General features: G+C 45.6%; 4 protein-coding genes across 4 annotated transcripts; 2 read left to right on the top strand and 2 right to left on the bottom strand.

The window, feature by feature from the left end:
* Positions 1-831: 831 nt before the first annotated feature.
* N7495_002330 (uncharacterized protein) lies at positions 832-1,983 on the top strand (the record flags this gene model as incomplete). Its single annotated transcript, XM_057204999.1, has 1 exon — positions 832-1,983. One exon carries the CDS (start codon positions 832-834, stop codon positions 1,981-1,983), a length of 1,152 nt encoding a protein of 383 aa, XP_057065606.1.
* Positions 1,984-2,920: 937 nt separating this feature from the next.
* Positions 2,921-3,430, top strand: N7495_002329 (uncharacterized protein; the record flags this gene model as incomplete). Its single annotated transcript, XM_057204998.1, has 3 exons — positions 2,921-2,938; positions 2,991-3,264; positions 3,315-3,430. The coding sequence occupies 3 exons, from the start codon at positions 2,921-2,923 to the stop codon at positions 3,428-3,430; spliced, it is 408 nt and encodes a 135-aa protein (XP_057065605.1).
* Positions 3,431-3,739: 309 nt separating this feature from the next.
* Positions 3,740-4,351, bottom strand: N7495_002328 (uncharacterized protein; the record flags this gene model as incomplete). The annotated part of the gene is made up of 1 exon (XM_057204997.1): positions 3,740-4,351. One exon carries the CDS (start codon positions 4,349-4,351, stop codon positions 3,740-3,742), a length of 612 nt encoding a protein of 203 aa, XP_057065604.1.
* Positions 4,352-9,470: 5,119 nt separating this feature from the next.
* Positions 9,471-12,231, bottom strand: N7495_002327 (tRNA (cytosine-C5-)-methyltransferase; the record flags this gene model as incomplete). The annotated part of the gene is made up of 4 exons (XM_057204996.1): positions 9,471-9,759; positions 9,820-11,865; positions 11,950-12,146; positions 12,208-12,231. The coding sequence occupies 4 exons, from the start codon at positions 12,229-12,231 to the stop codon at positions 9,471-9,473; spliced, it is 2,556 nt and encodes an 851-aa protein (XP_057065603.1).
* Positions 12,232-12,452: the final 221 nt, after the last annotated feature.

The raw sequence follows: 12,452 nt of genomic DNA, 5'->3' as shown, positions 1-12,452 counted from the left end.
CTTTGACCCAAACCAAACCAATGCTTATGTCTAGCTTCAGCACTTTGACATGTTACATCTTTTCCCTCTCTCCTCTAAATCAACCTATTACCACCTTGGTACTTGTAGCTTTTCAGATAAGAGATGTGGAATCCAACCGAAGCATACTATATAAACTTATTAGAACTTAGGTTGAAAGGTGGGTAGTCATCAGACGCTAGTATTCTTTCAGTATATGTCAAGCTAGTGTTTTGCCTTGCACCATTCTAGGTACTATTCCGCATATTCTGGATAACCATAATCTTATAGTTTCTTACTTTCGAAAGTCGCGGATAAATATAAAATCCTGGAGAAACAGTATGCAATGTTAAGATCCAAAAACGAGGGTAAAATCCAGCGGTTTCCTAGTCAAGTATTGCCGATACCTTCCATATCTGAGGTTGGTTCTGATTAGGTATCAGAATATTTCTAAGCCCGAGGTCAGTATGATAGAGATGGAATTTTCCTTTAAATCTGGTCATGGACCCCAAAATTGGCTGGAGCATTCTCTTCCGAGTGAGTGCTCATGGATCAACAACGTTGGGGGCTAAAGCATTAGAAATAGCGGAACTTTTAGCTATGACATCCGAGAAGATTTTGCAAGTGCTGACAGGATTCCAGACCCATAGAGGATGGCTTTTAGTACCAGGGACATCATGTTGTTCTTTATCTCAGCATTCGAATCTTGGAAGGGTCTGAATCCTATTCCTAGGTCATATATATCCAACATCTCCTCTCTTGTCAGTTTTTAGACGACGCCACATTCAATCCAAGCCCTTCCACCACACGGGCACCCTCCTAAGGTCATATCTAATGCTTGGAATGAAGATGATTATTCTGAAGCTGCTGCCGCTGCTGCTGTACAATGGGATCTCTGCTGCATATCCCGCCCAGCAACATGAATCGGGAATAGTCAGCTACCGTGCGCGGACTAACATGGTCAAATCTTTCACATCCTCTTCTCTCCATGAATCAGCGCCGGATCGACTGTTCCGCCGCCAAGACGCACGCTCAGAAGAATTCATGAAGGACGCCGTGAAAGGGGCACAGAGATGGAAAGTTTATCAATCTATGCTATGGGAAGGGCAGAGTGGTCCATCAACGGACGTCCCAATCGTCCATGATACTGCTCGTACCGTTGGCTGGACAAAAAATGCGCATGGACATGACATCCCTACATCAGCAAACAAAATAGGATGGAGGTTCTGGGCATCAACAGATGGTATTACGGATGAATTGAAGAAGACCATCCGACTTGCCATGCCAGGAGTAAAAAATATTCAACTGACAGAAATCTCCGCTAATGAGTGGATGGAGCCGGAATTCAGTATAACTGCGTCATTTGATTGCAACAATGGAATCATTATATCCTCGTTAGCGTACTTTCGAATCACCGTGAAGAATAATGGCAAACCTACCCTCAAAATCTCCCAATACAGGTGGTCGGATGTGATGTGGGGATTGTGGACAGCTGTGTGTCCAGACCAGAAGGAAAGACTGAGATATTTTATTCGAGATAACATTGCGAATAAAGACAGTCGCTCTATTATGAAGGAAGCGGCCATTGCTGCAGGTCATTATCACACGAGTAAAAAAGATTGGGATTTGAATGATAAGCAAGTCACGATATGGAAACCGACCCAGTTAAAGCTTGGAGATATTACTGAGAATAGCTGCGATGCAGCTGCAGGTGACTGTGACTTCTACGCTGTACTCCACACTCCGAATGCGATTGGAATACTTTGGCTTGCTCAGGGCCATGCCAACGAATTGAGCTACGACAGTATTAATAAAATCACTGGGATTAGCTTCTGGACACCTGATATGGTAATTGATGGAGATTCGGACTCGAACTCGAATTCGGATGACGATGAAGACGATGATGAAAACCTCAGAGAAAGTGAATTGGAAGAGATGACATGGTATTCGGTCATTGAATTGGGGGTTTCCTCCAAAGAATGCTGATTCAAGATTGATTAGACCTCGGGATGATTCAGGAGGCGGCTTATTGGTACTAGTCAACTATAAGTACATAGGTATATTGTATCTAAGGTAGCAATATATTGACCTGTTGAGAACGGAATTAGCATTGCCATGGTTCCAGAGTTTCATTGCAGTTTGAATAGAATTGTGTGCTACCTATCGTGGCAAAGACTCACTAGAGTGCAGTGACCGGTGTATTGCAAACTGGGGCACTGTGTTTACCTATTGTAATCTATTTTGAGCGGCATTAAAGGTTGAGTCAGCTCTAATATCAAACTCGTACAGTATAGGAGGCGGTTAAGGGGTTTTATCGAGCGCGTTCAAGGGACCTGCGTAGTCACAGAGGTCGCGCTCCGCATGCTCTACAATTTTCCATTCACCTGTTGATGACAGGGGTCTGAATGGTATTAATTATATATTGGTCAATTCCTCATCTAATGGTTCGGCAATGTCTTTAGGTCACATGACTCAGTAGTTGACTCTTTCCTTACAGTGGCCTATTTAATTGACATACAATAGAAGCTTTCGAAGTCATGATCTCTTAAGCAGACAATTCTCTACCTATTCAATTAATTGATCTTTTATATCCATCTAGGAATTTTCCATAAGTGTCATCGACATTATGGACAGTGGATATCAATTGCCGAACTCCGGAACTACGCCACACTCCACTTTATGCGGTTGATCCGTGCTTCCGTTTTCTATACTACGTAAGCCTATGCTTCCGGTTTGATCCTGTCCAGAACTCTTTCTATCTCATCCGAGGTTCTTGATACTTATTGATCCTTCTTGCCCAAGCTAACTCGTCTAATTTACCCTCAACTACCGTCCCTATTAGTTATTACTGGCTAGCTCTCAATCATATCTACAACCTTTGACAAAGCCTCGACTCTAGGCTACAATATAAAAACCTTTCAAGATGTCCTACAACAAGCCCGTGTGTTATTCAAAAATTAACGTCAAGGATTCAATATCTAACGCCCCTTCAGAACAGTCCACCTCCCGCCTACCCGGCAGCAGCATACAACCAACCTGCTTACCACCCAAACTCCCCTCCTCCCCAAGGCTACGGAGGCGGCGGACAAGGCCAGGGTTATTACCCTCAACAAAACTACGGCCCTCAACAGCAGCAGGGATATTATGGACAGCAACAGCCTATGTACTACCCGCCGCAGCAGGGATATCCACCGCAGCAGGGTTACCCTCCTCAGCAATATAATCGTCCGAGTGGCGGTGACAGCGGCGGTGCTGGTTGTTGCGCTGGTATTATGGCTGCTATGGCTTGCTGCTGCTGCTTGGATATCTTGTTTTAGTGGTGATCTCGCTGCTCGCGCATCACTGTATCGCAGAACGCGACAAGTTCTTTGATATTCGTGATTCGCGCCAGATACCTACTCATTACGACCGCCCGATTAAAGAACTTGTATGACTGGGATGGGCTGAATTGATTCTTGCTTGTTGCTTCTTTCTCCGTTGGGCGTTCTCACCAGATATATTTACGCGTCGTGTCTTTGGTTTGTTATTTTCTGCTGTATCACCATATCCTTGTTTTGTCGGAGATACTTGAAACACTCCTCGGCGATAAGCCTTGGGTCTTGATGGCTAAATGAACTTGTATAGGTAAATCTTCCGTTTTCATGGTTTATTCGTCTGCCCTAAAATATGGACATAAAACATAATTTCATCATCATTCAAACAAATTGGGTATCGCATACGATCACATCCTTCTCGCCCTCACTTAATACTGACTCCCACCATGCGAGCTACCATGATCATGAGGCTCAACAATGCGCGTTCTAGACCGATGACTCCTAGACCGTCTCGACGGCCTCGAAGCAGACGAAACAGAAGACTCCTCCTCAAAAACCTCGACAACATTCCGCGGATCAGTAGTAGCAGTTCCAGATTCCGACTCCTCGACAACAACGTGATCGTGCGACGGAGCCCGGCGATAACTATTACCGCGCCGATCTTCAACGACTTCAATCACTGAGCCCCGACGTCGTGGAGATCGGGATCCGCGCCGACTGCGGACTACTTCCTCGTCAATAGTCCTTGATGTCATGGACCTGGCGGTGATGGGACCGCCTCGATTCCCGTGTGGCTTGAAGCCTACTTTTAACAGGCTGATGAATAGGATGTAGAGGAGTATGCAGAGACCCGCGACACTGCCGAGGACTATGCCGGCAATTGCGCCGGGTGAGAGGCCTGTGTTGTAGCCGTAGGTGGCTGGGATGGAAATGGTTGTGTAGCCATTCTGTGTTTGAGAAAATAGGAGTTCCTTTAGTCTTGGGGATTTTGCTGCCGTTCGAGCGCTGAGGTCTCCGCCTGGAAGTGGAAGGGTCGACATGATTGTTTACTCCGTTTGTTTGGGCTCCAATAGTGGGGAGCACAAGCCTAAAGCTGATGCTATCGAGGTCAAGTAGGCTGGTTTGGAGAGCTGTCAGTTTTTTAATCTCAGCCTGTCAGATTTGAAGATTTTTCATTAATGTTGTAAAGCAAACTATCTAGGGAGGGAGGGAATTTGCAGAAAGTTGTGGTTAAATTGGTGGCTGGGGATCTGATCGGCGGGTGGAGCGGCTTTATCATTTATCAATCTTGATTCGATTTACTTCAAGGACACGTGATGTTTCAATTTATTCATGGGGGGGTATCTATGTCATGTGCACACCCGACTCGTTTTTTACGAGTCGGGTGTGCTTCACCGGTTCTGCCAATTTTTTTTTTTTTCACCGGTTCTTCCAATTCCACATTCCATTCTATTTTACCCAATATCTCCCACCCACTATGCCTAAAACCTTTGAATCGACTAAGGCCCATCTCTCTAAGGCCTTTGATGCGCCAAACGCGAAAAAAACCCAAATATCTCTAAGATTGCGCGCGAATTTGGTGTCAATCGACGTACTCTCCATAACCGCGTTAAAACCAATGCGACCGCGAAAACTCAACAAAAACCAGTCAATAAGGTTTTTACCGATATCCAGGAGGAGATTTTAGTACGCTGAATTACCCAGCTAACTGATTGGCGTATGCCACCAACACCAAAACAGGTTGAGATGTGGGCAAATCGCCTACTTCAAGATTCTAGTTCTGAAGATACTAAGGATACTAGAACTGTTGGGCCAAATTGGGTATATCGCTTTACTAAGCGTCTTCCTAAAGGTCTAAAACTAGGTCCTTAGAAGCAGAAAGTCAAGGATTCTAAGCGAATGATGGCTAAAAATCCAGCTAAGATAGGTCATTGGTATGATCTGCTTCGTGGTATGCCTTCGCGGTTAATCTATAACTTTGATGAGTGTGGTTTTCAACCTAGTGAGGTGTCATAGGTTAAGAACACCTAACAAATGATGTTTAGTGTAGGATCAAGAGTGGCACTATACAAGTAGAGCCTAAGTATGATTTCGTGAGAGCGAAATCATTATAGTCTTTTAGCTCAGTAGAATGGACGTGAACGTAGGCACGATCCCATAACAATATGGTTTATAGGTCCTCTTCGTCAACACAATGATGAACGCACACCATCTCTACCACTCTCTTCCTCTAGTATTGAATATACTCCGCCAAAAACCTTAGTACGACTTCAGATGAACCAAGAGAAGATTATCAAGCATATTGATATAGACCTCCTCAAACTAAGGGTTTAAAGGGGTCTTAAATATCTTACTCGCCATTCCCAATTGATCCAAGAAGAGTATCGAAATCTTAAGATTACGGTTGAGAATATTAGGGTTGCGCAAGAACCAATTCGGCGCTCTAAAACCAAACGACAGCTTAACCAACCACCCCTCCAGCAGACTGGTGTATTAAACCTACACCATATAAAACGCTTTGTGAAAATCAGGAAAACCAAGGAGGAGTTACAACTAGAAAAAAAAATTACAAAAACAGGCCCAAGAAGCTCTAAAAGCTCAAAAACAGGCCGAGGAGCAGGTTCAAGAGCAGGTTCAGGAGCAGGTTCAGGAGCAGATTCAGGAGCCAATTCAGGGGGAAATGGCCAAATATTGGAGGCGATGGAAAGGGATATACTATATTTTAAACAGATGCAGCAGAATTTTATTTAAAGCAGAATTAATAGAGAGAGAGTAAAATAATATTTTAAATTGGCAGAACCGGTGAAATTGGCAGAACCGGTGAAGCACACCCGACTCGTAAAAAACGAGTCGGGTGTGCACATGACACAGATACTGGGCTCCTGAAAAATGTCGCACACGTGATATTTTTATCAGGCTTAGCGTCTTGGCGTAAATGTTTACAATCGCGTCTAGGTGTTCATCCCTATCTATACACGCGTCATTAAAAATTACCCTGCACCATGGATACCACTACCTTTTTTTGCTCGAAATGCCGTAATCCCCGTCCGACCGAGGATTTTGATCTTAATAAGCAAGGGAAGCGAAAAAGCCTTTGTAATCGTCATACGAAGAAGCGTTCTCTTCAGCGCGATGATTGGGATGAATTTACTATGCTTCTCTCCCAGCCTCAGCCTCTTAATCATGACTTTGAATTTGATCTTGATGCTTTGCCTATCAAATTTGGCTCTGAGTTTGATAAAGAGGAGATGGGAATAGCAATGCATAGTCTTTCAGATTTGATCTGGCAGGAAGGTGGATTCCGATTCCGCCATACCTCAACTGATTCCCAATATCATCGGTATAGATATCATTGCTCTCAGGATGAAGCGCATACCCGAAGCTATCAATCTAAGGTAGAAGTTGAAAAACAGAGAGATGGCCGCCGTATAGAGCGATTTCCTTGTGGAAGTAAGCTTATTATACAGCCATCCTTACTTGATCGGACCCTCCGTCTTTCTATTCAACATCACTGGCACTGTAACAGGCTGGTGCCTGCTTTAGCATTCATGCCTGTGCCACTCATGCTCGTCACGTGCCACCCGCACCCGCATCCCTTATATTGCCACATGTCCATAGCTAGTCTCTCTCTCTTCTCTTCAAGCTTAATAAAGACAGTTTGTCGGCATCACTAGTTCTGCATTCAAGATTAGTATTAGCCCTTCACAGGCACCCGCCTTATAAAGATCTTCAAGTTCCGCAAGTCATACACGATCTTATTGACTCCCTTGTCTTGACCCATGCTCCTGCAGAGATTTCCCGCCAGGTTAGGGAGCATCCTAAAGGAAAGGAAGTGTCAAGGCACCAGGTCTATTATATCTGGCATAAGGCAAACTCAAAGAACTGGCGACGCCATGATGATCCTCTTACCTCAGCTCAAATGCTTCTAAATGAGGCAGATTTCCAGAATGGAAGGTATCAGGCCCACCAAGAGATCTTTCAAGCAGGCAACTTATCAGCATTAGGTAAGAGCAATATTCTTTTCAGCCACTAGCTTAGCTACTAGCTTAGTATTAGCTTCGGTATTGGTATTAGTATTAGTATATTAGTTTATATATTCACTGACATCGATATACTTTAGCCTTCTACCTCCCGGAGACTATTAAACCACGTCTTAATTGGGCTGAACAGGTTAACTCACAGCCTCAATTAGCCATAGATTCTACTTATGGCACAAATAATAGTGGGATGGAGCTATTTACTATGTTAGCTGAGCTTGATGGCACTGGTATACCACTTGCCTATTGTTTAGTTGATAAGCAGAATGTTCAGCCTGATACTTATCAGAGAAGAAGAGCTGATCCAGGCGCAATGTTGTTTATCCTTTATGAGTTTCTTATAAAGCTTAAGGGGTTTGGGTTTGATCCCAGCTTTATTGCGACTGATAAAGATCCAGCAGAGATTGGAGCAGTCAGACTAGTCTGGCCAGAGGCTAAGCATCAGCTTTGTTACTGGCACGCGAAGCGCGCTATTAGTATGAAGTTGAAGGATTCTACTAAGACAGCGACGCTCAATCAGTATGATCCAGAGGCAGCTACAAAGGTGGTTGGGAAGGATCATCTTGAGATTTGCTGGGGATCAATTCCACATAAACGGCCAAAGGAGCATAAATTTGATGGTAAGTTGGTTTCTTTACTCTAATTATATTGGCTCTAGCTAGCTTGATTTCCAGATTATATATTTACTAAGATATTTGTAGGCTCCGGTCAATGTCAGTGTCTCTCTCGTGGCGTCAGGCCTGTTGAAAGCCGAAGGCTTGAGCCAACTAAAGAGGAACGGGATATTATTTTAGGCATATTCTGCCGACATTTCAATATCCACCCTCTGTTTCCTGATATCAATGGCACTCGATTTAAGCAGAATCTCCACCAGGAATATGCCCGAGAAATGTATGATTGGTGCCGATCTCGCGATTATTACCATCTCTGGGCTTACCTCTTTGTCAACTGGTATAGAGATGATCAATGGATTCTCTGGGCTCGGGCAGCTAATCCTGAGAAGATCCCTATCCTGAAAACAACGATGATTGTAGAATCGCATTGGCGAAAGCTAAAGCATGATTATCTTCATCGTTTTAATCGGCCTAGAGTTGACCTAGTGGTATGGGTTCTACTAAGTCGTCTCGTCCCTGATATGGTCTATCAAATGAAGGCTATATTAGGTAGAGAGCAGCGGATCTTTAAAGGACGATGGAGAGAAGCCTTTAAAAGGCAATGGAAAAAGGATGCAAGAAAAACTGTTTGTCTAGATCAGATAAAACAGCATCATACAGATCCTTATCAATGGGTTTGTGCCTGTCCTGCCTTCTTACTTAGTCGATTCTTATGCTGTAAGCATATTATCTACTGTTTTAAGACGCCACCCCCTCAATTCTTTAATACTGTTTCCCGCCATGATACTTGTCCTTTTTGGCGGGATGAGCGATTAGAACTTAAACCAGAGTTCAAACGCAGTGGTAAAGAGCCTACTCCACTACCAGATTATGAAAGCGATACCTCTTCAGCATCAGATAGTGAGGAAGAAATAGAGGAGGATGAGGAAGAGGAGGAGGATATTCAAGCTCAATTAATAGCTTGGCGCCAATTCCAATTTGATACTATATCAATGGTTGATGATCAAGGAGAAAGGTTTGCAAAGAAGTGGCTTCAGTATATCAAAGGCCAAAGGGCTCAAACCCAGAAGCTGATTAATGAAGCTAAAACTATTCGGAGCATGCGGACGATGCCCAAAACTTGGCGGAAGCACGATCATCCACTAGGGGTTTATTTACAGTAGTTAGAATCGGACTTAGAAGAATTGAACTTGATTTGAATTAGTAATGCTATTGAGATTAGTAAGGCTTGGCAAATATCACGTGTGCGACAGTTTTTCGGCTGCCCATTACGCACACTTATTTATTCTGTGACAACACACTATCCGACGCCAATGAGATTAAAATAGAATACTGCAGATTTACTGGGATGGTACTTGATTCACCGATTTGGTGATTAATTTTGAATTTTGAGTGAGATTCGCATAATGAAGTTGTAATTTTATGGAATTGCTTTTAAATACTCCGTACCATCCGAACAGACAAGCATATCATTTTAAGCCAAACCAATATATACAGCCGTTAATTGGTTAGACCGTAGTATCCATGGAGGATTCCTCCTCGATGGCCTTCTCTTGTGTATTCACAACCTCTGACTCGACTTGTACTTGTTCCTCTGTGGGGACAGATTCCTCGTCAGCTGCGGTCGACTCAAGGGGAGTATCTCTAGGGGCTTCTGGTCTCTTAGTCTTCAGAGTCGCGTTGATGAGAGGGGTATCATCATTGAAGATACGCAGAAGCATGGCCTTTCGGTCTTCCTTGGGAAGCATGAGGTTCAGGGAATGCAATGACCGCCAGAGAGGCAACACCATGCGCTCGCTATAATATCAAGTTAGGATCACACTTTGAAAAAAAAGGTTCAGATTAATATCAACATACTTGAGGCCATCTTCCTTGCCACTAGGCTCAACACGCAGAATGGTGCATCCCATGGGGATATCTTTCACACGAGCACCAATCTCGCCCAGGTTCTTCCACCCTTCGTCATCAACCTTGGGGAACATCTCTACAAGGAGTCTGCGCAGAGTCTCTCTCTGAGTCAGGGTGATGGAGCGATCGGGGCCCAGCCAGGGCTCGATGATCTTCAGTCCATCAGTCTGAATTCGCCAGCGGCAGACATTCTCGCGCTGTGCATCCTGTTTCACGAACATCTTCACACCACAGTGCACGAATTTCATACCAGAGCCCTCGTTCTGGGTTAAAATATCGCGGGCCAAAGCACTAGTGTAGTAGACGGTCTTTGTAGGGTTACCTACAGGGTTGCGAACCATGAAACGGTCCCTGGGGAACCGTTCGGAAAGCTGGTAGAACTCATAGATAGGCTCGAGCTCCTCGTGCTTGGGATCCAAGTACTTGTACGGTTCCTCCTGGGGTGCCTTCCGCTTCATGCGCTTCTCCGAAAATGTCTTCTCAGGATCCTGTGAGGTAGCAGGCTCGCGGACGGGGCGGTCAGCAATGAGAACTTCGCTGCCATCCTCAAGCTTGGTACGCTTAGCAGGAGCTGCGTCCTCGAATTCGTCGGCATCGCGCTTTGTAGCAGCTACAGTTTCGTCAAGAGCGGCAGAGTATGGAAGCTCATTTGTAGCCTGGGCAACAGATTCGTTCTTGGAAAGCTCCTCCTCAAGCTCCTTACTAACAGGAACAATTTCGTCAAGAGTTTCCAGCTTCGCATCGTTATCTTTACGTGTATCAAGTTCGGCAGACAGAGCGGCAAACGTTGACTTGGGGATGACGTTCGTGTTCTCTGGCTTGGCACGGATCTCAGCTGTCTTTTCAAGGACAGTGATGAAGAAACCGCCGGTATCCTGGTGGTGAGGGTAAACGCGCATGCAGTGCTCTAGCGGCAGATCAGCAGTCTCTCCAGTAGGCGTAAACATGCCCTCGGAAAGTCTGCCGAGGCCTTCGATGCCCTCTTTTTCTCTGTGCTCCTCAATCTCTGCCCAACTATTCCAAATGCGGGCTTCACGGTCCATCACCTTCCAGGTCTTCAGACCCGGCATGCGCTTCAGACCGGGCAATTCTGCGCTGCAATCAACGATCTTGACGTTGGCAGCACCGCCGCAGCGCTCAATTGCACTGGCAACAACGGCCTCATTCTCCACAGGGTTCATGCTGCAGGTCGAGTAGACAACACGTCCGCCAACCTTCAGCATCTGCAGAGCACGAACCAAAATGCGCGCTTGTGTGGGATGGAGACCCAGGGCATTGGCAGGGTTCCAGTCCTTCCAGACAGCGACGTTCTTGCGGGCAGTACCATCACCAGAGCAGGGAACATCGGCGAGAATGCGGTCGAACTTCAAGTACCGACCTTGCTTCTTGGTAGGATCGTCGGAGGGAAGTGGAGGTAGTTTGATGGACGGGTACATGGTAGCATCGTGGTTCGTCACAATCAAGTTAGGTGAGCTCAGACGCTTCATCTGGTGGATAAGCATGTGTGCGCGCTTGTAGTCACTGTCGTTGGCAATCAACAGACCGGTCGTTCGGCCATCGTCGTTGAGTCCCTCCGGGCCTAATGGCTCAGGTCCAGCGGTGCCTTCTTTCACCTTCTTGCTGGCATCCAAAATAGCGTCTTCCTCTCCAGCGTGGATCATCTCCATGAGCTGGGCTGACTTGCTGCCAGGAGCGGCGCACATGTCCAAGCAGGTCATACCAGGTCGGAGGTCCATAAGAAGAGGAGGAATCATACTGACAACCTCTTGACGACTAATGTTTCCAACATCCGTTTCGGCAACAAGGAACTTCTGGAAGGAGGCGAAGGGTGCGAAACGGCGAACGACCTGCTTAGGGGTGGTCATCCACCAAGCAAGCTGATCAGGGTACCATGAGACCGGGCGAGGAGGCTCGACAAATTCGTCGTCATACTTGATAGAGGTGATTTCGGGGATGTAAAAGTCCTTGAGACGCTGTTGGACAGCAAGCGCATGCCTGAAAATGCCAATGCGACGGTAAGTATCGGTGGAAAATTTCAAGAAGCATGAGCGCATGAGACGCATAAAATGAAAAACCTACCCACGAGAGCCTGTGAAACGGAAGCTGTTCGGCAGGTCTCTTTGCAGGGTTGACCAGAAGGCTTCCTTCTCTTCCTCGGGAATGAACTCGGGCTCATTATAGTAACGCTCGAGCTTTTCATTCGTCCGACTAATGTCTTGCCAGTTATTGCGCGAACGTACTCCGCCACTGCCGCCGCCTCTGCCGCCTTTGCTGAACTAAATTAGAGAAGGTTAGCTGTAAGGACCACTAATTGAGTGGTTTAAAGGCTGAACTCACCTTCTTGCCACCTCGTTTGCCCATTGTGAATGATGTTTCTGCTGGGAGGTGTGTCGTCAAAATTTCACCAGAAAAATCGCGGTTAAGCACCGGATTAGATAAGCGATATCGTGGGGCGGACCAATCGAGATCATGATTAGGGAGATAAGTTGTCAAAAGTAGATTACAAGGACGCAAGCTTGAAGAATATACGAGGTACTTTTTATTAAGAAACAAAATGAGCCGCGGAGGACAAAAGAAACAAG

Source organism: Penicillium taxi (genome assembly GCF_028828555.1).
Source record: "Penicillium taxi strain IBT 34144 chromosome Unknown utg000002l_segment0_segment0, whole genome shotgun sequence".
Taxonomy (NCBI): domain Eukaryota; kingdom Fungi; phylum Ascomycota; class Eurotiomycetes; order Eurotiales; family Aspergillaceae; genus Penicillium; species Penicillium taxi.
This window is presented reverse-complemented; position numbering and strand designations above follow the sequence as displayed.